A 26,814-nucleotide genomic window follows, 5' to 3' on the forward strand; every position below is an offset into this window, starting at 1 on the left:
GAAAAAATATTTAGAAGATTTTATAAAGATATATAAAGTACTAGTAGAGTTCAAAATAAATGAATAAATTTATGTATACATATATGCATGATGCATATATATGCTTCATAAATACAAAGACACGTACGTATATAAGTCTAATAATGTTCAAATTATTTCTTTCCCAACATTAAATTAAAGAGAGAAATATTCCAGTAATAAATAAAAAAAAATCGTATTTTTTATATAAACAACTAACTATCTACAAAAAAGATTATCGAAGATAAAGTAGAAACTTTTGTAGAAAGTTTTATCAAAAATTAATTTCAGAATTTAATATATTCCGCATTCTCACTCTGTATACGCGCAAACTTAACAAATTGATTTCAAATAGCTTCGCACGAAGCAGAAACTGGATCGCATCGAGTTATTCCCGCAGCCGCGAGAATTATTGTCCCGGGTTAATTACCGTGGGAACATTACGCGGTACGCGGAAGTTAATAAAAACTTTCGGAGCGCGAATATAAACGCAGCTTGCCACGCGAAAGTATGACGCGTAAATACATTACAATTTTCCGCGTTTCGCATCCAATTTATTTATTATTGACCGGTGCTGGTATTAATGCCCGCGTTATGTTTATTCATCAGTAAATTATCGGGCGAGCGTCCAATTTATTTTTCGTGTGCGATACATCTCTCTCTGCTATATATTCTTATTTAATTACCACGACTCATATCCCAGCTCAATAAAACATCAAGTCATTGAAAAAAATATTCTTTCAGCATTCGACATCGATGATTACTCGCTTTTTTGGGTCAATTAGAATAAATGATGCATTACTTAAATTAACTTGATATTTTAAATTATTGAATATTTCACATAAAATCAACATATAGCTTCACATAAATGAAATAAATAATATGTTAAATTTAGATGCGAGGATTTGAGATTTCTTTCGCTTTCTCGTCTTTGCCATCTTAATGCGAAACAGAGAAAATATCTAGAAGAAAGTTCCTATTAATTCTAATTTATTAGTTCTAATTTACCGTATTTTTGTGTGATAAATTTAAAAATGACGTTACTAAAAACTCTCAGTACAATTTTACATGAGCGATCGTACGAAAGAACCATTATTAATGGTACGCCTAAATTATGTCCGGGAAAAGTTCAGGTGTGCAAACAAGCCCGCGGCGAAAATTGCCAAAAGCCCGGTGCAGCGCATTGCAGGATTTAATCCTTCTCCCGACGGCGATTTCGTTGATTTTCAAAACGCGAAACGACACGTTGCCCCTCGGGGCGAGGCACGCCCATGAGAAGTAAGATGGATCTGTCGATACATCGCCTGAAAGCGCGCAGCTCTCGATTTTCAGTTACGGCGATTGCGTTTTTAAACATCGGCCCGGCTGACAGTATTTGCGTCGCCGTAAGCGAGAAGAATTTTATTTGCGCGCGCTGTATCGTTTCTATCTTTCTCTTCCTCAAAATAGAAACTATTGGGGATGTAAAAGTGAGCGGTTTAACGCGTGTCCGATTTTCAAAATAAAGTGGAATGCGCTTCGTACATGTTGTTGCGAAACGTTTGCCGAATAGATCTGATTGAGGTATGTAAGAATGTAAGAATGGCATGTGAATCAAATTGTGGGGATGCGTGCGTCTCGAAACAGTACGCGGTCTGGGCTGCATCTCATCGATACATTTAATAAACAAAAAAAGAATTGTTGAAATTTAGAAGAAACGCGCGATTGTCAAAAGCGGATTTCCTTTGCGCAACGAAGTCAGGCGAAGGGGCCCTTTGAAATTTGGATTATTCGTCAACGGCGTTGAGTGGGCAAGCGTTTCGTCGGCTTCTCCGATTTCAATCGTCTAACCGCTTTCAACCTATACTTTGATCCCGCACGCCCAGTAGTGCGACAATAAAACGTAAAAAAATATGAAAAATGAATCATTACGAAAGCAGAATCCTTCTAGATTCGCCGATTCTTCTAAAACTACGAGTATAAAAACTATTAATTCCGTATTAAGTGGACGAATAAATAATATTTTATTAATATCGAGGAATATGTTTGTTCATATTTTTATTTTTAATTTATAAAAATGTGTTTAATATGATGAGAAATAAGGAAAAGCAGTTTTACATTTTAGAGAATACAATGTGTGTTTCATCGCACAGATATATGTTAACGTCAATCAGTTAAAAATGGAGAAGTCGTTACACGCATGGTTTGCCAACAAATTACGCCGCGATTATGATAACGATTATCATTCGGTAATTGACTGTTTCACGCACGTAGAATAAATTATTATGAGCGGTGAAGCATATCGGGACGCACATTGCTATATTTATATTTTGACCGCAAAGCTGTACAATTAATAGAGACCATTAAAATTCAATCGCGATCATTTAAATTTACAATGGTGAGATAGAATGAATAAAACTCATTGTAAGTAACGTACTAACGCACTCGCGGGCAGAAAAGCAGAAACTACGCGCGCCTGCAGCATCCATCCATTCAGCTGATGACGGTATAATTACGCAGTTCACAATTAGACGAGGATTATATTAATCATTGGTTGGCGATTAAAAAGCTTAAGTTCGCCGATGCTCATCACGATGTTTTGCAAAATAACGATTTGTTTAAAATGACCGAAGCATTGATTACCGCCGAGCTCTCGCCCCGCACTTTCGCCCATTTATAATTAATTCTTATAGCGGCGACGCGCGCGCGTTGTCGTATTTAAATTATAAATCGCCAGCACAGCCGTGCAGTTAATCGCCAGCATTAAAATTCAATTGAGTGTGGGAAGGGACGAAGTTAATGGGACGCTCTGTATGCGCGCACATGCACATTCATGACGTGCGTGCACCGCGCAACACACGCATAAACGGACGCTCTCGCACGTAACGGGAGCCTCTAGGAAACATAAGGGATCTGATAGGCTTCATAGAGTGCCGCGAGGCTTTGATTGGTCAGCCGGCACGTGCACACGCGCATAAAGCGGTATATACGGCTGGTTGCATTACTAATTCTCTCCCGGCTTTGGGCTTATCTATCGTATCCCTTCTCCCACGTGGAGCCCATCTCAATCCAGGTCCTGCGTCCATCTGGGGCAAATTCGACCATAGTCTCATCGCGTTAAGCTCATTACACGCACTCGTTGCGATGAAGCGCGCGGGGCACGTTACATAATTAATTCCGTCGATAATTAACACGCCGAAACGTTTGTACGTAAGCTTGTAAATGCCTCCAAAGATCACCACCGTAAGGAGCGGCTGATAATGTACAGCAATCAGTAACATCCATAATTTTAATGCGAAAAATTTCTTGTTCTCGGAGGAATACGTTTCGTTCTCGAGTAAAATTCAGAACAATCGGATTAAAAGAGATCATTAGTATAATTTGTGATGACGAAGCTTATCTTGCAAATCTGGTTCCACTTCTTTGAGAGATTCTCTCAAACCTTCATTTATAAATTATCCGCACCCGCTACTATATGGTCGCAATTTTCTCAACTCACTTTTTTCCTCTCCGCAAACTTAATTATTACAACTGAAAAGTGGAGACTTTAATATCATTTCTCTGAACATTCCTTTCTCGCAATTCATTCGCGCCTAACTCTATCATTAACGCTATCATCCCATTATGCCTCTTCGTATAGCTTTTATTCACTTTTTCATCATTCGCTAACGGTCTATTTGCACTAACTACCATAGCATATAACGCGCTATTACTATCGCGGTCGCGCAAGAACGCGGCCGCTTATTTTCCTCGTTCGCGATTTCCTCGAGGAAAGGAAAGAATGAGAAAAAACAGCGAAAAGAAGCGCGCAGCTTGTTAGCAGTAACTTGTTACGCGTATGCCACTCCAATAGAAACTAGGAGAAGACTCGCATCTTCGCCTTTTCTTTCGCGAGCACAAAACACGGATGTCGCGCGAAAGGAAGATCCTTCTTCTTTCGCCATCTCATCCCTTTCTTTCTCTCTCTCTCTCTTAGAAAAAAAATATATAGCAAAAGAAAGGATTCGAAATTGATTAAAAAAAGACAATAGCAAGAAGAGAATTTTTGAATAATTTTTCTTAATTTGATATCGCTAACTTTTTCAATCATCCATCAAATCCAAAAAGCCAGATATATTAAATAAAAAAAATTTCCTTCGTCATTTTTCATTGAATTCCAATTTTGAGATTCAAAAAAATATTGAAGTTCCATGATGGAACAACAATTAAAAAGTTAAATTATAACAATATAACCTTGACAAATAAATATGTTAAATTTAAAATTTAATGATATGTAAATATTCCAATTATATAAATAAAAAATAATAAAAATAAAATTATAAATTAAATATAAATTATAAATATATATATATATATATATATATATATATATACATGTGCAAGCAATAACAATTAATATATTATTATATAAAATTAAATATTTTAAGTCTACTGATATTTCATTTTTATTCCCTTAATTCAGCAATAAAACCTGTCATAGTATTAAACGTGATAAACGAATATTTCATTTCAAATGTATTTTCTGATTACATAACATTCGATCTTCATAAAGTTATTTTTCGGTATAATTTATACCATTTCACCATATTCATGATATTCCTACAAGAGATAACGCGCATGAATTTCAATAACAATTAGGATTGGCATAACCAACTGTAATATATGCTAACGATGGATATTTATTACCGGCATGGCGGTGCATTATGTACTTTTGACAGTAACTGTACGCCACTTACGGGGTAAGTATGGACACTGCCAGTATACAGACCCCCTATGAGGCTGACGATCAGGGTAAATATGGCCACTGTAATGGCGCCCAAGCGACATTTCACCCTTGAATGCATTAAATGCGCTATTGCTTGATATTTTTTTTTGCTTTAGATTAAAGATGGGAAAATGCTAGCGTAAGAGAATGGCTGTTAAGAGAAATTTAAAACCGATTTCACATTATATAAAACATTTATAAATGAAAAAATATATATTGTCCAAATATATAATTCTCTCTCTTTCCCTTCCCATACATATATACATACATATAACGTATATAAAAGGATATTAGATAAATATTATACATAAATAATATATATTATCTAAATATTCAAAATTTTTCTTCATTGATAATCGATGCAATATCGTCGTTTAATCACTCGAAATCAATAATAACATATTTCTTTGCGTTAAAAATACGAACAATATAAACGTGAACGTGACGAACGACCGACAGTTTAAATATAATTTATCGACGAAAAAAAATGTGAAAACTCAGTTTTCGCAAACAGGTATCGCGATTTATTTTCATTGTTAACACCGCGGTGCGAATTGTTTTCATTTCGCAATCAACAATCCAACTATTTTTCTCCTGCAAATAATAATCCGCAAAATCTCAAATAATTTAGATCGAGACATAAAATTATAAATACTAGTATTAAAAAAAGAAAACATTGGAGAAAGTCTTTATATATTTTTTCTTAATTCTTTTACATCGTCATGCAATGATCTAGGTACCTACAAAATCAATTAAGTAAAATTGTGCTACATTAATATTGCTCGCTCTAATAAAATGCGAGAATTGAAGCTCGCATGGAAGAATAATTGAGAATAATTCATATCGCAATTGAATATATCTGAATCTCTCGGCATTCGTACATTTGTGTATCTCGAACTTTCAGGAGCAGGCCTGCTTTTCGATGTCCTCGCGACTATCAACGAAGCTTCGACAAGCCGTGCCTCCATCCAATTAGAAACAAGCCCTAGTCTCAACAACGTCCAGGATCTCGAGATCGATTTTGGCGTCCTCTCGTCATCTCTGGAAGGAACCAGTATGGTAAACCTGTCTCAGTACGGTAGTTTGAGAAACGAAGGGTGCACTCCGAGAAATCGAAAACCCACTTCGGAGTAGAAAGAGAGGGAACCGAGAGAGAGAGACTCGGGAGATAGATGAAAAGGTCCTGCAAAATCCTGTACCAGAATTCTTCGTTCTGCCTCCACCGCGCCCACCTTACCGTGGAAACGAAAACCTTCATAGCGGACAAAGAACAAAAGAGGGAACGAGGCTCGGGCGAGCTTCTCTCATAAAGGCACAAAAGTACATCTTCGAGCTTGAAGAGGCTGCCGACAAGAAAGAAAGAGAGAGAAAAAGAGCGAAACAGAGATGAGGAAAGGAAGACGAGAGAACAAGGTCTTCTATCCTACCACTCGCGGATATCTATTCGGTAAACAGACAGACAGATGGACAGACAATGATGCTCATCGCTCGATGGACAAAAGCGTCTATTGCGTAAACACTCGAACGGGACCTGACCTGGGGGCCTCCGCGTACGAAATAATCGGAGCCGAGGGACAAGAGGGGGGGAAAAACGTAAAATCGTGAGGCACCCTTCGCGCAGCATCCTTCGCTCTCGATCGCAAGGATAAATCAAGCCGCGAGAGAGCCGCTGCTCCGCTCCTCTTACCGATTTCTTTATTCCGGCGTATTGTCAGCGGCGAAGAGATTTCACGGCGACGATAAGATTCACGTGAATCGGAAATCCAATCGTAGAAAAGTAGCGAGAATTTCCGAAATGTGTGAGAGGGCCCACCCGGTTCGCTTGTTTTCCTTGGGATCTGATTTCGATCGAACCGATTTCGATCTGTGGCGCAGTTTTTGAGAATCTTAGAAAGTTTCATGGACAATAAACGAAGGATACATTGTGGATATCCCAAATATACACTTTATAGAAGTTTGTAGAAAAAGTATAATTTTCATCTATGTTTCCAACTCGAGGGGAGGGAGGATTACATAATAATACATATTATGAAATTTAAAGCCCTAAATCTTTTAAATAGGTTTAATGAGATTTTTGAAGATAATATAGAATTATTTTTCTTATAAATTACTTTGTCTAAATCAATAATATTTCTAAATTACAATCTCTTAAATGTCGTCGCGATTGAAATTTGCTTGTATTTTAAAATTGAGGTTTCTTCAGCGGCAGGAATATCTGACAAATATATGACGCAAGTCCTCGACGATTTTTCTGAGCGATCGAATGCGCTCCTGAATTATTTCCTTTCCGAGAGATGCGGAACTCAGCATTTTCATATTATAATTTTATGATTCACGAAGCATAATTCTACCGGATCGCCTAGTCTCCTGCGCGTATATTTAATTAAAGGCATTAGAAGCGATATGTATTGCACGGCAGCTCGGTCGCCGGATTACGCCGCCGCTCCCCTTTTCGCATGTACATGAAAGGATCAACATGTATCTATCCCACGAGACTTTTTGCTCGTCCAGATTTCCCATCGAGATCGTAGGCCCCGGCTACTTCCTCTTCGACTCCCGCGGGAACGGAATATAAGTCGGCAAAATGAAGTCGCGCGGGATTTTTCCCGCGGGAGAAGATTAAAAATTACGCGACACGATTCGCGACCCAAATAGTGTTGAATATACCGTTTTATAAAATTTTTTTCATATTCAAAAATACGATTTAAATATAAGAATGTGACGCATTTAAACATAAGAATATGAAGCTTCGACTTCCAGCTATCAATTGTTAATTGTTAATTCTCAATTCTTAATTCTGAACATACTTTCTCGATTTTAATTTAAAAAATCATAGATTAAAAATATATATTAATTCTTTAGGGATAATACAATTGCAACACAGATTGCGAGTATAATTAAGGCGAAAACTTGAAGATCTAAATAGCTCGATTCTTTCTTTTTTTTATGCACTCTTGACCGTTACTTGAAAAACTCATCAAACTCACTCTTTCATTTTGCTCCTAAGTTAAACATAGCGAAGGATTTAAGTTTATGATTATTTTCATCTACTGATTATAGTATCGCAATTTTCTCTATTAAAAATGTGGCTAATTTTCGATCAAATGTTTACATAATACATAAAAACAATACAGATTGTTATAGAAAAATATTCTATTAATTCTATATATTTCTAAAATATATTTAATATTTTGTAAAAATTATATATTCACACAGCACTCTTCGTAGGCTATAAAAAAAAAGAAAATTAAATTATATATGTATATATAAACTTTATTTATCCTCTTTCAATAAATACAACATTTTTATAGCTCTGTATAAATCCTGACTCATAAGACTATCCTCGCCTTGGCACAACCTTTTATTAATTTTCCTCAAGATTCACAAATTAATTCTTTTAGTGATATTCTTTCGAAATATTCAGATGAGGAGCATCTCGATTGATCTCCCCATCGGGGCCCATCAACGCGGTCGAATGAATTCAAAGCGCCGCGCCGCTTCTTAATGACTCGGCTTCTCGCATATTTTACGTTTTACACAGCGCGTCCATACACGGCGCGCGCGCGCGTGCGGAGCTTCGTTATCTCAAGAAGATCCTTCATCCCGGATTACAAACGACAAAGGAATAAATTGTTTTCGAGAAATCTGCCGGGCACACGGATCGGAGCCCACGCTAATAGCGCTCTCTACTCTCTCGGCTCTCTCCTCATTCATCCCTTCGCCTTTCTCGGAGGGTAGCGCGAACAAGTAGTACCCTCTCCGTTAGAGGTAACTCACCCTCTCTTCTCCGAGTACTCCCCCCATCCTATTTTACTTCTCTTTCTCTCTTTCTCCCGTTTTCTCTCACTTCCTCTCCTTTTATTTCTCTCTCTGTTCCTCTTCTTTAGAAAACAGAAGCGAATGGAGACCAGTACTCATAGTGAAGCAGCAAGAGCAAGTGTGTACGAGCTGAAAGAAGGGAGAGAACTGCATAGAAAGGTGTAGAGGAAGAGGACAGGAAAGGACTAGAAAGAGAGCTAGAGTGCACCGAGTCGTGCATGTGTATCGTGGCGCGACACGCACGTGTGTACATATCAGCGGAAGCATACAGAAGCTTCGTCTCTTCTCGACGACGAGACATGGAGCAAAGGAGAGATAGAGAGAGAGATGGAAGAGAGAGAAGCAGGAAGGAAAAGAGAAGAACGAGAGAGAGAGAGAGAGAGAAAGGAAAAGGGAAAGGGAGAGAGAATCTCTTCGAAGACTCATGGGTATAGGTGAACCTCTATAGAAGGTCCGATGGGCGTGGTGCTTGTGACGGTTTTCGCCCAATGGGAATTCAGGATTCCCCTGGCTAGAAGGACAATGTACATGGGCACTTTGTGTGCGATGGAGACCATCCACCTCCTCGACAAAGAACGTGAAGTCGAATCGGAACGCCGTGTCCCCGAGAAACCAAGAGAGCCGGAGAGCGCAGCCTCTTCCTGGACCATGCATCGGCGGAGGAGAGTGGCGGTAAGTAAACGGGATCGGCGATTGCGATCCAGATTTTACATCGTTCGATATTTGTTTGAAATTTATCATATGATTGACAAATTGTCAACGTCCTGCGATAATTATTCATAATCATTTATCTATTGTTACGAGATCATTTATCTATTGTTACGATATCAATTTCAAGCATTTGTAATATTTTATCATGCCGTTATCGAGACCTTATTTTCTACTGGATATTTCTAGATGTCCATTTCGAATTAAAATCATATAAAGATTAATCAAATCTAATCACACACATGCATACATATATGAAGATTATTTCTTATATTACTTCGTGCATGTAAAAACTATATAGATAACTTTTATCTCCCTATACGATCATACATATTATAATGATAATTGAGAAACCAATATCAAGTACTCTATCCTGCAAAGCAAACTTTGCGGATTTTCATGTTGCAATTTGCGTATCACCGTTTATGACTGCGCTGTTGTGAATAAAAGTTGAAGAAGAAAATAAAGTACGAAGCGCGGAAAGGGAAAGTAGTTTTACAAAGTACGATTCGATATACAACTCTTTATCATGATGAGAGCTTCGATTTTAAGGAAATTCTTACAACGGTTCTATTTAGCCTTACTTACTCAATCCTTACTTAATCGTTATCATTATTCGTTATTCGTTATCATTACTTAATATAATAAGTTAAACGCTCAGTCGTTAACTCTACATATTACATATTGTATTAAAAAAAGATTGTAATCGTGCACAATTAAAGTTCGCTAAAATCGGCCCGTGAAAAAAATTACGATTGATGACGCATAAATACAGTCGGCCTCTCGAAAGAGGATTCGCTCTGACTCGTGAGATCGATACCGGGTACTCGCGGTAAATTCTCCTCTTCGTCTACGTCGCAAGGCACGCATTTCTCCCACATTGGTCTACTACTTCTCTTTGTGTAAAAAATCCATCACCACCCACGACGGAAGACGATCGTTTCGCCGTGACACAGAGCGGCCAAACGAGATGTGGACCGAGAGAAAAAGAGAGGCTGCAGAGAACGACGCACCGCTACCGCGAAAGGGATAGGAATAGTTGGGGAGGCAGGGAGGAAGAGAAGCCGTACGATGTACTGGTGGTCTCATTAAACGCAGCCTCGTATAACGCGACTACGTAATGAGAATCGGTTAATTAGAGCCGCGACGCGAGGCGGTTTCGTCTGGTACACACGAAGAGCATCACTGTATGCATACATACCCGCCTTACGTTCCCATATAATAGGGGCGTGGGCATATGTGCGCATAAAGTGTCAGAGAACGAAGACCCATCGAAAAGTGAAAAGAGGAGTCGACGAGAAGGCGGCAAAGTCGAGGGGAAGATAGTATATGACAATAAAAAATATGTCGCGTATAATTGGGAAATGATGTCGTTTTTCATCGTGTTTTTATATTTCCGCACATTTATTAAAGTTGTTATTCGCAAACATTATCATTGTATTCAAGAATGTATTAATATTCATATCGAACTTGTTTTCACGTTCCCAAATGAATATCTCTTATATATGTCACTCTAAATATTTTTAAAAATATACGATGTGGATATGTCCCTTAACATATTTGTTAGCAGGAAAAAAATTAAATTTATTTCTTCTATTAAATTAAGTAATTAAATTAATTTCTTCTATTAAATTAAATATTATTTTTTTTTAATGGAATATTTTATCTTCTTTAAATGCCTTTTACGTCTCGTCATTTATGTACAAATTCGACGAATACATCAGCAAATGCATAGCAATTCGGTAGAGATGAGAGGAAACGGTATAAGCATCACGAGGAAGGATCCTCCTCATCGTCTTCGTCGATGAAATGTCGCATGAAGAGCGCATTGACGCGGATTCCCGGCATTGTTTTCTACATCGCAGGCCCACGAATGGAAGCCCAAGCACGAAAGCCCACACCCGCTTCATTCCGCTCTCGCTTCCTTTCGTATCCATTCGCTTCCAGGCGCATTTTTAATTTCGCATTGTCGTCGTCGTCGTCGTCGTCGTCGTCGTCGTCGCGAGAGTCACATTGCACCCGCCCATGACGAGAAGTCATTTCGATCTCCTTCTCATCCTTACACTTCCCCTACTGTCTACGACAGTTACATCATGAATATTTCTATCATATGGCGAACGAAGATTATATTATAACCATGCATCTCGTCATCGCTCTGTCACTTGCCACTACTATTGCTCCAATTTCCCTGATCGTTAAATATTCGATAATTTCGGAGTAATTTGATATTCTGAATAATTTTGCAGGTTCTTCCATATTGATTAAGGAGACCTACTTTTTCTATAAATTATGTCACGACCATATTTGCGTAATAAAAACAATACAAATAATCTATTCGGTTATATATAAATAATTTCAAACAATAAAGAAGTCCTGTAGTTATATGTGTAAGTGTACGTTTTGTTTTTCTTACTATCTAACTTAATGCATAATGGATTTTATATGAATAATTAAGAAATGTAAACACTTTTATTCGTTTCGTTTTTAAAATATGGTAATGCGTGCAATAATTTCGCATCAATATGTACAATTGCAACAAAACCCTTTAACCAACAAGAAATGTCTGTTTGATGATGAATATCATCTATGATGAATAAAGAAGATAAAAAACGATAAATGTTTTTAAAGACTTCACGAGTTCGTTAATGCATTCCGCGACGAAGTGGAAGAAGATGCAAATATAGAATAAATACAAGAAAGAAAGACATTGTTATTCGAGCATAAGCGATATTCTTTCTCTTTTTTTTCCTTTTATTCTCTCTTTAAAAAACAATACCGAGATAGAACAATATGATTAGATTTCTCTTATAACATTATCACTACGTTTCGCTCTTAATAGAGTGAGTAAAAATAAGAAAGAATAATAATATTGCAAGTTTTTCATTGAGTTCTTCACTCTATTCTTTCCTTTCTTAACTTATGATAATTTAGGTGATCTATAGGTGAATTACAGGACCGTAAATACAGTTAAAAATTCAATATTGTCATGAAAAATATATATATTTTTTATACGATTATTATGTATGAGTTTTCTCTTTTTTTCAAGCCACCCGGTATAGCGGGTTTGTGTCTCAGCTAGATCCTATTCCAGACATTTCCGGCATTTGTTCGCAGATGGAGCCACGAAGCCCATCGTTCTTGCAAAAACCAAACGGAGATTATTGCTTGATTATAATTAATCGCATGCCGAATGAGTTGATTTTAATTCGCAAAAACGCTCGAGTGTGAGAAATAGGGGGGACAATTCCGAGAAAAATTACAACACAGTAACAATAGTAACAATAATCGAGTGAAGAGGCTACGGGTTCTGTATGTGCGTGGACGACTACCGTGGTCGGCGGCGTTCGTAATGACCAATTAAGAGAATTAAGAGTCATTAATTAGCATTCACTTCCTTCCCGGCCAGCTGACGCGCGCGCAACGAGAAATTCTTTGCGCTTGTGGGCGCATTATTGGCTGAATGCCTTCTCGGTACTCTCGTTTAAGCCGAGGCCGATTCGAACACCGCCTTCGGACTTCCGCTTCAAGCTTCAATAAATCCGACCTTTTTGCCTAAACGCTAGTCGGGAATACTCTCACCTCGTTTATGTGTAATTTCACGCGTCGGTTAGCTCACACTTTGGCAAAAAAAAAAAAAGATTGTCCTAGCGCGCCGGTGAAGACCGTGCGACCAGAATTCCCGTGAAATTAACGGAGAGTTAATTTAATTAATTTGAATTTTTCGAGAATTATATCTCTTACATGGATAATAATTCGCAATGAATAATAATTCCTCGTCCACAACTATAAAATTAATAAATGTGATCTAATTTAAAAAATATTATCTATTACGTACATGATGTCTATAAAAATCGAGAAAAAAATTTTTATCGAATATATTATAAAATATATTATAAAATCTTTATTTTATATTTTTATTTGCAATTTCGCCACATTAGAATTTACATTTAAATTAAAAATTTAATCTCAAAGATATGAAAAAAATATAGATTACAGCTGCCAAAAATTTCACGATATATTCCTGCATTCTGTCACATTTATATTTATGATTAATGATATATACATGCGTTATGTTCGCAAATTGTACTATTACATACAGCGATATTTTACTGTGAAGTCGCATAACAGTTCGACAAATACGTTATTAATGTAACAACGAAGAAATTATGGTTGCATCCGCTGATAAACGTTACGCACACTCGATTGCACGCGTCGAGATCCCATACACCGTAAGGAGAAAAGGAAGCGGAGTTGGGAGTACGAAGCAGAGGACACGGTCGCGTAATCTACGTATGCAGGAATAAAGAGAGACAAGGGAACAGAAAGAGAAAGAGCAAGATAAGAAGAAGGAGAGAAAACGCACATGTGTGCGTATGTGTAACAGGGGGAATGAAGAGGGAGGAGGGCGGCATCCTTTGATCTTGCACGCACACACGAGCCGCGCGGGGCAAAAAGGACACGCACGTATCTTCCGCAAAAAGACCCGTACATATTCATGATCGGCGCACATGCACGCACGCACACAGACGGCTTTTGTTTAACGCCGTGCGCACGCATATTGTTTGTGCGTATGCACGCTATAAATTTGTATACCCAGAAGCTAAAGAAGTGCACGCGATGCAGAATGCGCGGGAGTTTCCGCACTTAACTAAAAGCGTTCGAGAGTACATCTCTCCCTTTTCCCCCTGTCATCTTATTGCCCTATCTATATTTACTTCCGCTCCTGCATTCTCTTTTTATATCTGTATATCGGACGATGAAAGATAGGAAATACCGACGATGAAGAGAAACACGAGAGACGTTATCGGACATCAAATTTGTGTATTATATAAGTCATAGAAATAGTGGTGTTTCTCATTTTTTTTTTTATAAAAATAAATCTCGAGGAAAGATAATATTAAATTCCTATATAAGATCCTCAAATAATGTGGAAAATATAAAGATAATACATCTTATCTATAAAAAAAAATATTTTATAAAGCAAAATAATATTTCTTTTTCTCCCGATAACACGACATTGTAAAACATATGTAAAAGATGTCAGTTTATTTTTATTTAAAGCTACCGCGGCTAATAACCTTTGTGTGTATTGCTATATTAATTTCTATCGACTTTATTCGATTGAAAATGCTAAATATCGTATAAAAAAATAACGGATAACCCGAACTTTATTTTAAAAGAGGCGACGACGAGGTTTGTTGGCGTCGATTGGCGAAACGGTGGCAAGCGATTCCCGACACGCCCGGGGGCGCCTGGCGCCCGCGATTTACCTGCGAGAAACATTTCCGCCCGAAAAGCACCCATGCCGCTGGGGCCCTACACGATCGATTCCACGTGAATTACATCGGGGAATGCGCGGCCGAATTCGTTGAACGAGCGTGTTCCGCGAGTTCGCGATTGCTTCAAATTATCCGGCGCTAAGAGAGATCAATGTGATTTATTTACCGTTTTTATCAGCGTCTATTAAAATTGGCAGCTTCAAATTTGTGTAAAATATACACATAATATATAAAAATTATGAGAAAATTATTTATTTTATATATAATATTTATATGTAGCATTATATAATGATAAAAACAACGTAAAATGCTAAAGACGTTAAAAATTCACAGGACATAGATTGAAAATGATAAAAAAATCCGAAAAAAATCTACGGCACTATATTGCTTTTTAAAATATTATGAAAGGAAAAGCAACAGATACAATATCAACGAAATGAATTACGAAATGTTTTTGCGAATTTTAATTTGCATACATTTGAAAATTGAATACGCTAACAAAGTCCTAGAAGCCGAGAATTAAAGACTTAGATTATCCATCCTGCAGTCGGAATATCCGGAATCGTTAGCGGGATCCTGGAAATCCTGAAAGGGACGATTCCAGGACGCTGGGCGGTCTTGCCGAGCATGTGGAATTATGTAAGATCGCGGGTCGTCTGGAATTCGCAAGGGCGGCGCTTTTTGAATCGCGAATCCTTTCTCAGAAGAAAGAGAATCGTTGTCGCGCTCCTATCGACCGCACTGTGCAATCGCGAATATTGGATCGCGAGCCCTTAATATTTGCGATAATAATTCAATGTTTCAAAAATGGAAAAAAATACGCGACACTTATATTATTTAATTTCTTCAATATCTCAAATATAAAAATTCTCCATTTCCTTTGAAATTTACTCGGGAAGAGGTGATAATTATAAGATATCGATTGTATTATATTCCTATAATTTAGATATTACTCCATCATTTTTTTTCATTACAAAAATCAACGACAACTCGTGCACCGAGATACCAGATGAAATGTAAGAATAATTTTCTGATTCTCGCCGATTTGCAGTTACACGAAATCGTGAGATGTAACCGGAAGCAGCCGAGAAGATCGTCGAAACGATCCGCGGTAAAAGCAAGATACAGAGAGAAGGCGCGAGAGAAAGAGGAAGGAGAGCCAATATAAAAGAACGAGCGCGGAAAGGCAGAGGAACGTCGTGGACCACCCGAGAGAGAGGTTCAGGACTGGTTGGGAACTGGCGGCGCACGCCGTACCTTTGGGGGGTCCCTTATCTTATTCGCTTACCCAGGAATCGGCGAGACCTTTCGTTCTCGCGAGAGCTCCACGGCGTCCTATTATCGGTCGGCACTAGGTTCTTGCGTAAAGTTGCATGCACGAGAAGCGTATTCTTCGCCTAACACTATTACACGTTTTGAAATTTTTGAACATCGGTCATAAGGGAAATCAAGCGAGGGGACAAGACTTTTTTTTGCAAAAAGAGAGAAAAAAAGTTAAAAACATTCTTCTTCATCGACTCGCGGCGGAACCGATGGAAATAATCAGGCGGCTCATTAGCGACAAAATCAATTTCGCCTCGGCTTTATTATCGCACCGAGTGTTTTACGACCCGTCGAGTACCTTCGCGATGCGCGCTGGCGCTTCGATAATCCGTTGCTCCGGAATTCGGGACCGAAGTGCATAGCCGTCGAAGGAGGACTCCCATGGAGGAGAAATAAAGGGCGCGGAAAGGGGGTACGAAAAGGGAGATTCTCATTGTGAGAAGGGTATACGTGTACACAGGAGACGTGAGATCCGTTGGACCCGCATGCGGACCTTATTGTGTTCCGAAAGGGCATATACGGTAGGTGCCTTAATGTCGGCACGGATGAAAGCGTGGGCCTTCCTTTGTCTTTCGCTCGCGAAGCTGCCGCAGCAAGTAGCGTGCTCTGCGGGTAGCCCTGCACCATTCCGGAGCTACCGTTCAGGTTTCTCTATCTCTCCTTTCCTCCTCTCGCGCATCTCGCTAATCGCGAAGAGGCTCGTATTATATAAAAGAATCAACGATAAGGAGTTTCGATATTCAATTTCGGAAGATGCATCGCGCGCGTAGCATCATTTATTTTACTCGAGCTGAGATATTCGGGAGACGTGAAAGTTGGAGAAAACATTCAGAAATGAAATTTGACTGAAATAATTTTGTATGAAAATTTTATCAAATCAGTTATCATAAATTGTAGCAATATTTATATGCGCGTAATTAAACAAAATTTATATCAGATCGATGCAGCTCTGCTCCCTTTAAAAAAATTACTCGGACTCTTCCCCTCGCGAGTTGTGCAAGAGCGAAACGACACGATCGGCGAGCTCCTTCTGGGAAGAGTCCACGGCGATGGTACCACGGTTGGTACCTCCGGCATAAAAGGCGGATTCCCCGCGCATTATTAATGTCAGAACGTCACAGAGCACGTAGCTGCATATTCAGTCGGAGTTGCATGCTGAGGCGCAAAGACGATTCGCGGCGACGACGACGACAGGCTGCCACAGGGACACAATATATAATTCCGCGTTCGCCGATAATTATTATGACTTCCCAAGTTTCCTGCCGCACAATGGGTCTCGTCGCTGCCGGTTATTTCGAACTTATCCTTCCCGCGGTCCTCTCTTTCTCTCTCCCCCTGAAGATCCCTCCACGGCCTGTCGCCGCGCGTTGCCGCCGTCTTCTACTAGTAATAAAGTGACATTAGCCAGCATGCGATTCCGCGATAAACTTTCGAAATTTATTCGTCCGACCCTCTCGATGTCCCTCCCTTCCCTTCTTCCACCGAAAGCGGCGCATCACGCTCCTTCGTTCTACGAACGATTTAAGTTTTTCGAATTCTCCGGTAAATGTTGCGTCAAGCTAATCGAGCGCTATGGCTGGCACGTGGAACACGCGGTCTGTGAATCGCATGCGGCCCGCTAAACAAAGTGGCCATACGGGCTCGAGGATGATTCCTCAAGCTTCGCGTTTCCTTTCAACGCCTTAAGCGAATGCAAGTTGATACATATGACTCTTTCTCAGAGAAAGAGAATATTTCCCGTATATCACGACTTTTTTATGTATTTCTAGATGGATTATTTATGGGTTTAAAAAGAAACAAAAATGTTAATGTCGAAGCGAATCTCCAACATCGACGGCAACGACGATATCGATTAAACCGCGACGCCAGAAAATTCTCTATTCCCTTTCGAGGACCTAATTTATGCGGCTCTCCAACGAGGTAAGTTTACAGTTTGGCGGCTAGCAGTACCACTCGACCTCCGGCAGAGCGTGACAACGCCAAGTTTAAAGCATAAAGCAAATTATAACTGGGAAAAGCAGGATGTCGTGCAAAGCGGCACACCTACGCACGCATCCTTGCCATACACACGCGAAAATTCATATCATGACTAATCTCCATCGAGTCGCTCTATTCTGATTTGCTTAATTAGGATGCGCATCGATAAACTAAGAGCAGGTCGTAACTCATAGATAATTATCTACGCATGATGTTCTCTGTCAAAACCTAGAGCAACATATGCGAAATGCTCTTACTCAGATTTTTTAGAAATATATTAATTTTAGCTATGTATTATGTATACAATATTATGTAACTTCTAGATTCTAGACCGAATTAAAATTAGAAGCGATCACATCCCATATTTTTCATTCATCCTGCTCATAACTCATTTTTATTAATTTGCTTTTGTCACGACAAATCGAATATCGATTTAAATTCTACGCCATTGTTGAATCAAAAATCGCATAATATATATACATATAACATTATTCAATAAATAAAGAATGATGCTAATCAACGAAGGAATTATTATTGAATATCATAATTTACCGATCCCCAGTTGCAAAAGAATTGTCATGAAGAAAAAGAATTTTTGCATGGTCGATAATTTTCGGTTTGTAATTGAATTTGTCGGTTTGTAATGCGATGTCACAACGACGAGAATAAAGCCCGGGGAGGACTTGTCTGTAATTTCGGGAGGCGATGACGGTTCGTGCTGTCCTTTCCAGTATACGTCCTAAAGACGTCCTGTCCATCCGTCCTACGTCGTTTTTCGCGTAGGCAGCGAATGCGAAGTTACTCACGCAAATTTGACGTTAACATCGCGGAACATTTAATTCGTCGCTCGTGCAGCTCGAAATGGCACGCGATCGTTCGCCTCATCGAATACTTTGCAACGTTCCAGTTTCATTGTCGCGATGCGCGCTTTAATGTTTTGTAACAAACATGGCTCTCGAATATCAAAGTATCGATAAATTTGGCCAACATATATTGTAAAATCTAGTTATATAAAACCAAATGTTATTTTGTTCGAATCGGATTACATACTATCGAAAAAAATATCTCCACATCTCCACAACGACATTTCGAATTATTCGTACTCGGAAAGTCGTTTCTAGCGAGTAACAAATAATGTCATTTTCATGCGACGTGATTGTTCCTCGATCAATCGACATTCGCCACGATTTCCTAGAATATTAAGATGGGATCGTACGATAAACCACCTCACTCGGCGATTCTAGCTAATTCAGCTGCTCGTTCAGGGGGGCGCAAAAAGGGCTATAATCGCGGAAACGCGTCTCCGTCGAAACTTTCCGGCAAAGTAAGCAATGATCATCGATCGCGTTAATGGTTAATAGATCCTACATTAAGAACAATAACACGACTTTCACAGACAAGGCTGGCCAATAAAATTCTACTCCGACAAATAACGAACGATTAACTTCGATAAACTTGCACGATAAACTTGCACGTTTGTTTGTAAGGAATGTCAATCTAAATTAATATATAATAATCTAAATTAATATACATATATTAATATTACGATATAAAAATCTCGATTCTAAATTTTCACAAAATTTTCACAAAAATGTAAGACTAAATTTTTTTTAATACAATCATCAATTAGAGACCGTTTTACGATGCTTTGCAACCCGTATTTTTGGCAATATTTGTCACAGACACCAATATTTTGTCGCTAGAGGCAAGATAACGCTATCGAACATGTTGCGAAACTGTATTCTCGTCGCATTATCATAACGAAGGACAATTATGTTCGTCCCGTTGTTTTTCGTAGACTGGTACGAGCGAGGACGGGACGAGACATCGCTCATCGCGAAGGTAAATCTAATTGTTTAGAAATTGCACAAATTACGAACAATTAGCTGCATGCACGCGTGCAAGTCGGAATTACCAGCGACTTCAGATCGTAATGATTATTACGACGGTGTTGTGTGCGCATGAATGGTTGAATAATTTAAATTAATAGTCAAGAAACCGCTAACGATCCGAATTGCTTTCTCTCTCGGCGAGGAAACGAGAAAATCCGCGCCTTCTTTTCTCATAACTAAATATACTCGAGACCATTATTCGATGCATCGAATAATGGTCTCGAGTATATTTAGCTGTGAAGATGTCCTTGCATTAATGCAGCACGAGTGCTGTATTAATTTTTATATCATTTCGTTGAGAAAAAAATTATGTAAATTAATGCCTGCGCGATATGATGTTCAATCTCGCTCGCATTAATAGTTTAAATGTAAAATGCCGATAAATAAACTTGCCGTTTCGAACAAGAATACACTTTCGATGCTGCCATGTCAGCATGGGAATTTCTCTTGTAGAATTTTTCAAGAAAAATAAATTTTTTATATAATGTATTCTTAGAAATATAATATGTATACATAGTATAATAGATAAAATAAAAATCGCGGAAACTAATCAGTTGATGAACGCGACAAACGCCTGACATCGCGGTGACATGCCTTGAGAAATTATCCGGAAGACTTTTAAAGTTCTGACGAGGTAAAGCAAAATGTTCGCAAACTTCGGGAAACTTTAATAAGGGCGATACTCGGCCGCGAGGCAAAGGAGAGACAAGCGAAATAGGTAGATGGTGGCTCGGCCGCTTTTTAATTTCCAAAATTCGCACGACAGTCAAAAATCTAATGAGAGCGACGAGCGCACGTGTATATGTTAGTGTACAACGAAAGAGAAGTCGCTAAGACGGTTGACATTAACGACCGGCTATCACGAGACACGGCACGACGACAAAACGAGATTTTTGCGAAACTCCGTGATAAATCTTAAAGACAGGCATAACGTGGCAAAGAAAGCGCTGCACGAGCATGATTGATAGGAAATTAATATTTGAATATCATATGATCGCGAAATTGCATCATTCAATTCACTAACTTGCATGCACTTGAAGTTTTTATATTTATAATTAGATGGGCAAATAAGTTAAAAAAAATCTGCGGATTATCTTATGAATTAATTATGAAACATAATAATCTCATTAAAGAGCAGAAAAAATTGTGTAAATATTTCATTAATGAGTGATAATCCAGAGATTTTAATTTAAACTCTTGTTATATATCTAATATGTAATAATACATGCATCAAAAACTCACTACTGTATTGGTCCTGCCACGCCAAAGCTCCGCACAGAAGAGCCAGAGTCTTTCCACTACCAGTAGGGCTTTCCAAGAGACAGTGCTGCTCCTTGGTACATCCTTTGATAAGCTGCACATGTAATTTTCAATATCGTTAATAAAATTGTAACAAATAACAGCAATACAAATTACAACAATAATTACATAATTATAGTACTTACACTATTCATCACTGCTTTCTGGCATGGATACGGTTCGACAGGAAATGTGACAGTAGTTCCTGCAATCATTATTTTATGTTGTATCGTAACTTCAGATGGCAAAGCCTCTTCTTTAAAGTTGTTCAAGCTCATCAAGTCATCATCATTTGTCGAATCAAACATTAGTTTTTGTTTTTTGTTTAATACTTCTTTAGGAATTTCCTCTTCAATTCTTGAATCATGCAACACGGAAGACGTGCTGTTTTGATATCTTGGCGCATAAGCAAAACTTGTATTCCCCCAATTAAACATTGAATTGGTATTCTTGGAAGTACTAGGCGTATCAACTACAACGACATCTTCATCACTGCTTAAATCATCTGATAAATCATGCATATTTGTCAAACTACATACAGGATTTGAACTATCTGTTACATCATTGGAAATACAAGCTGTTCCAGGATTTGCGTTTGCACAGTTTACTTGTCCTATATTTGACTGTGGATTTGATATTGAATCAGAACTTTCATCGTCTGATATTTCCACTGAAATAACACTTTTGACATGTAACTGATGATAACGATTTCTTTTCAAAGATAACCTTGATTGCTGGTCCATGCTAAAAAATAATTAAATATACAAATAAGAGTTAGTGAAATCTTAACGTGACGCTTAGCATAAAATTCTCAAAATAAATAAACATTTACATCAGTCACAAGAGAGACGTACATTCCTTTAAGTTGAAAAGTTAACCTACAAAATTCTCTCGACGCTTGTCACTATGCTTACCTTGAAATCTCAAGCCTCTTATCAGTGCCGTTTATAACTTTAATCAATGCGTATATAAACGATCCTATCACAGCAAAAATGACGCTAATCACGAGCATTAGACACCTGTGGAACGCAACGCATGCGACCTCGCTATACACGATATATGTTATACATATATATACATGTATCTTCCCAGCATTTGTACTCTCCCGATAACACATTTTAAACTCTCACATCCTCTCTGATAATCGCTGTGCAGAGAATATATCACGTACGACCTGTCGCGAACGTTGTTTCTTCGTCAAATGTGTGCTACGCAGTGTCAACTAGTCCGGCGCGACCGACACGTGACGTCATTCATACGCGCGTTGGTAAATACGCCGGGTATTTCCTATGCTCGTGCGTACTTTACATAAATTTCTACATATTAATATTTACTTATACGAATATTTAGACGATTTAATACGTAGAGGATAATTTTTTTAAAGGAGAGTGACATTTATAATATGTATATATGTCTTGTTTATATATATCTTGTTGAAGTTTCTCGGGTCATTAATGCTCGACTCTTTTGAAATTAGCGGACAATGGACGAGGACTACGACCCTTAAAACACGGAACGCAAGTGACCAATCATAGTGCTCGATAAAAGATAAAAGTGCGCAGTCAGGCGAGACGGTGTCGCGGATTGAAATGTTTATTTACTTTCACGCTCGTTTTCAATGTAATCCTGTTTGTATACATATGTATTTCAAGTGTCGTGTGCGTCTTCCTAGTGTTGTGTTTTGCCGGCTCTTGAACGTGGTGGACGTACAGTCGCGGAAGCTGTGGAAAAATTCAAATGCAAAGTATCGGTTTCTTTTAAAATCTCCGAGCGAGGTTATACGAAGTTGTCCGTGTATAGAAAAATATATAAATGACGTAATCACGTTGTCGATCTATGTCGAGAAAGGCGCACGATAAGCGAGACGTGTCGCGGAAGTGTTTGTGTTTTTTGTGGTATATTGTTTACATTTCTCCCGAGCGTTGAAAGCAACGTACGCGAAGCGGTGAAAAAGCTAAAATACTGTAACATTTTAGGAGAAATCCCCTCTCCCTCGCCCTAAAATCGGCGCATGATGTACGAAATTCTCCGTGTTATAAAAATGCGTGACGTCGATGAAGACGCGCAATAAAAGTGAGATCGAAACGCTGGTTTTCGCGCTTTTTAAAATTTATTTTATTTGCATTTTTCAAGTGTCGTGTGTTTTTCGAGTGTGTGTTTGTGTTTTTCCGACCATTGAGAGCAGTGGATGGACAAATCGAAACTCCGCAAGATGGAATCGGAGATGGAATGCAGAGCAGCAGCAAGCAGCAAGCAGCAAAGTGAGTACTCTCATTAATAATTGTAAAAAGGCAGTGATACACGTATGCGAGAATATTATATTGTACGCAAATAATACGCATCACAATAATATAAACACACAATCGTAAAAAAAAATAATCTCCCTTCACGCGATCTATTTTCGGAATAAGACAAGAAAATATTCTCTGATTGCTCATTTTTCTAATATAAATTGCGATAAGTATTCGAATTTTATTATTGTTTTACAATTTTTCAATCCTGCTATTCCTGATACAAAAATCTAGAGATGCTAGGTATATATGAAAATAAAAAAAAAACATTCTTTTTTATAACACAATTCAATAGAAAATAATTTTCTTCGAACACAAGAAAAAGAATAATTATTTTCTCTAGTTTTTTATCTTGAATACGATTTTTTTCAACTTTCAGTCTTTTGTACAATTTTGAAAAAATTGCATAAATAACTATTTTAATGTAATAATTAAAAATTACTATTTTAAAAATATTTTTCCATTTTATAAATTTAATATGTGACACATTAAAATATTTAGCATAAAAAATTACGAAAAAAGATTCTCTTATATTTCTCTTAATTGAATTAGGTAATCATTCACTTGAAAGATTTATACATAAAACATCTAAAAGGGATTTATTATCGCGAGTGAGAAATTTAATAAAATATTACGATCCTGTTACACACATACGAATCTAAGAATAAATACATATATAAATACATATATATATATATATATATATATATATATATGTATGATAAATATATATGATATAATATGAATAAATACATATATATGAAAATATAAAGAACATTCCTTTTCATGACAGTTCAACAAAAAAATAAGTTTCTTCGAACACGAGAAAAAAGTAATTAATTTTTTCCTGTAGTTTTTTATTGTAAATACAATTCTAGTTTTCAATTTTTCTCATTACAATTTTGAGAAATTTGCGAATAAAGTTGCACAACGAGTTATTTTAATGTATGTTTTTAATGTATGTTTTAATGTATGGTTTTCTGATATAATATTGTTAAACTATTTAGCGTAAAAAAAATTACGAAAAAAGATTATTCTCTTTCTTGTGCGTATTTTTTTAGTTGAATTGCGTAATTATTCACTTGAAACATTTATACGTAAGACATCTAAAGAGGAATTTATTACCGAGCGCTCGAAGGAATTCTCTCTCAGCGGGAACCATTTCAGAAGTATCAAACTTCTGATTTACATGTTTCTCGGGTTTCGAGAGCGGTGCGTATCAAAAGCGACGCTGGAATCAAAACTCACGGCAGGCGTGCGTGCACGCGGAATAAAGAAGGCGGCCGGCTCTGCCCTTGCAGAGCAAAACACCCCCGCGCCCTCTCCACCTCGTGTGAGAGACATGAATCCTTATCAAATTATAATCCGAAATTCCCACGCACGCGCGCTCACGCGCACGCAGTTTGTGCGCGGAACGCGTGCGTATCAGGAGCGTAAACGGGATATCAAGGGCCCGTCACGTACACCGGCTGAACATGAAATTGCTCATTCGTGGCTCACTTTCAACTCACGTGCACGTACCAAACAATTCCACCAACTTCTTGCACTTTCACACGGTTATGATGGATATCTTAACGATCGCGCAGCGCCGTACGATAAGGGATATTCCTCGAGGATAGAGAGACGCAGCATCCGCGCGACGAGTTTCCTTCACCGTTAATGACTGTGCGAGATTCTTCGAGATACTTTTCTCACGATTACGCTGATCTGTGAATGAAAAAATAAAGACACTCAGTGGAGGTCATTAATCTAAAATATCGCGTTATTTCGTTACGTTTCGTCAATCTTTAGGAAGATACGCGCTGCTCGAAAATTTATGCGCTGGACCGTGAATTATGCATACTCAGTATGATAGCCATAAAACACGCCGAAGGGTAACGGCGAGTTATTATGGCGAAACGCGGCAAATTGCGTGTAACACCCTTCGTCTCAATCAGATGACGCTGAATTAAATTTGGACGCTAAAAGCACAAGATCAGTTGATCCTCCCTGGGATCTAGCTTTCTTTCTCGCATCTGTCTCACTGCTCTTTTTATAATAGTGATTTTGAAAACAATAATTATTAATATTGTATTTTTTATTCCTTGCATATTTTCTAATTTCTCTACGATTTGTTCATGTTCGTAAAATATTTGAGGGGCAAGGTATAGATATCTTAAAGAACAAGCACATTTACACAATATGCAATTTCATTAATGCAATATTCTAATAAAACCACGCGAAAAAATAGATTCACCGTCGCGGACAAACATAAATACTTTGCGCAGAGAGACGTTGCCAAAATATTTTCACCCGGCTGAAGGCGACCCCATTGCCTTCGAAAATAGGGGCGTTAGGAGAAACCATAGCGAGCAGAGTATATAGTCCGAGTTTCTTCTGCGTAGACACGCGGGGGATCCCGTATCTCAACTTCATATTTCGTGGTCACCCCGTGCGAATCCACGATGTGCCGCGTCCGTTTCTGACCACGAAACGCGACACGGAGAGAAAAAAAAAGAGGGACAGAGAAATAGAAGGAAAGAAAGAAAGGGAAAAATATGAAATATAAATAAAACATATTCTTACCGGCGGCAAGTACAATAAAAATGCGGGGAGATCAGGAGGGATGCCCGAGGAATACGAAATGGGGTCTCTTCCTACTCGGTGTCCCTCGTCCACCCGCTCGCTCCTTTTCACTCGAAACCGTCCTTCTCGTCGTCCCCTTCGTTCTTTCCGCCGTCCCCTCCGTCTCCTCTGCTGTCATCCTCGCTACCGCGCCTATATTCGTAACAGCACGACCGTGGATCCGCGGAGCGGAGTAGTGATTGTCGGACAGAAGCTGAAATATGCCCTTATTTCGGGACGGGCCGCTTCTCTGTATTTACGATGGCACAATAGGCCCATCTCTCATCCGCGGCGCGGTCCGCGTGCCGACATTTCATCCCCCGTGGTCATCGCCGTGGCTCCCTTCGGTGCTGTTATTTCGGGGACACTTTTCGTAATGCGCATAATTTGTCCACACTATAGCGCCGGGTCAAATTCGTGGAAGGAATCCGTCACGGTTGGCACAAACGTAAAATCGCCGTGTAGATATCAATCTAATTGTAAGAGATTTTGCCATGCAAACTTTAATTTTAACGTTTTAAATTGTTAATGTTTATCTATAAAATATCTGTTTTTCAAAAATATTCTCTTCTTCTATAGATATCAATTATATTTACTGAAAATATTTAGTATTAATATATATATATATATATATATATATATATATATATATTTAACATATTAATTACAATAACTCTAATTAATTAAAAATTATTTAAAAAAACAAATATATATATATATATATAATTTATAAATTATATATGTATATTAATTTGCTATATATTGCTTTATTTTCTTTTAAATTTTATCAAAGAAATTATTACGTTAATTAACGAGTAAAATCTTAAAATTGTACGTATTTTTTTTTACTTTCTTGTAAG

General features: G+C 38.1%; 1 protein-coding gene across 2 annotated transcripts in view; it reads right to left on the reverse strand.

Moving 5' to 3' along the window:
- The window catches only part of LOC105253181 (Fanconi anemia group J protein), a 43,743-nt gene extending 21,438 nt beyond the window's left edge, over positions 1-22,305 (reverse strand). The window contains exons 1-4 of one of the 2 annotated variants that reach the window (XM_025407412.1): positions 21,974-22,305; positions 21,599-21,803; positions 21,206-21,531; positions 21,003-21,114 (exon numbers count right to left, since the gene is read on the reverse strand). In XM_025407412.1, the coding sequence (XP_025263197.1) occupies positions 21,003-21,114; positions 21,206-21,496 (403 nt within the window). In that variant the 5' untranslated portion in view covers positions 21,497-21,531; positions 21,599-21,803; positions 21,974-22,305. Of the gene's footprint in view, positions 1-21,002; positions 21,115-21,205; positions 21,804-21,973 lie in introns of both variants that reach the window. The other variant, XM_011261033.3, reaches the window with a different exon arrangement.
- Positions 22,306-26,814: the final 4,509 nt, after the last annotated feature.

This window comes from Camponotus floridanus, unplaced genomic scaffold (assembly GCF_003227725.1).
Source record: "Camponotus floridanus strain SB8 unplaced genomic scaffold, Cflo_v7.5 scaffold174, whole genome shotgun sequence".
Lineage (NCBI taxonomy): Eukaryota > Metazoa > Arthropoda > Insecta > Hymenoptera > Formicidae > Camponotus > Camponotus floridanus.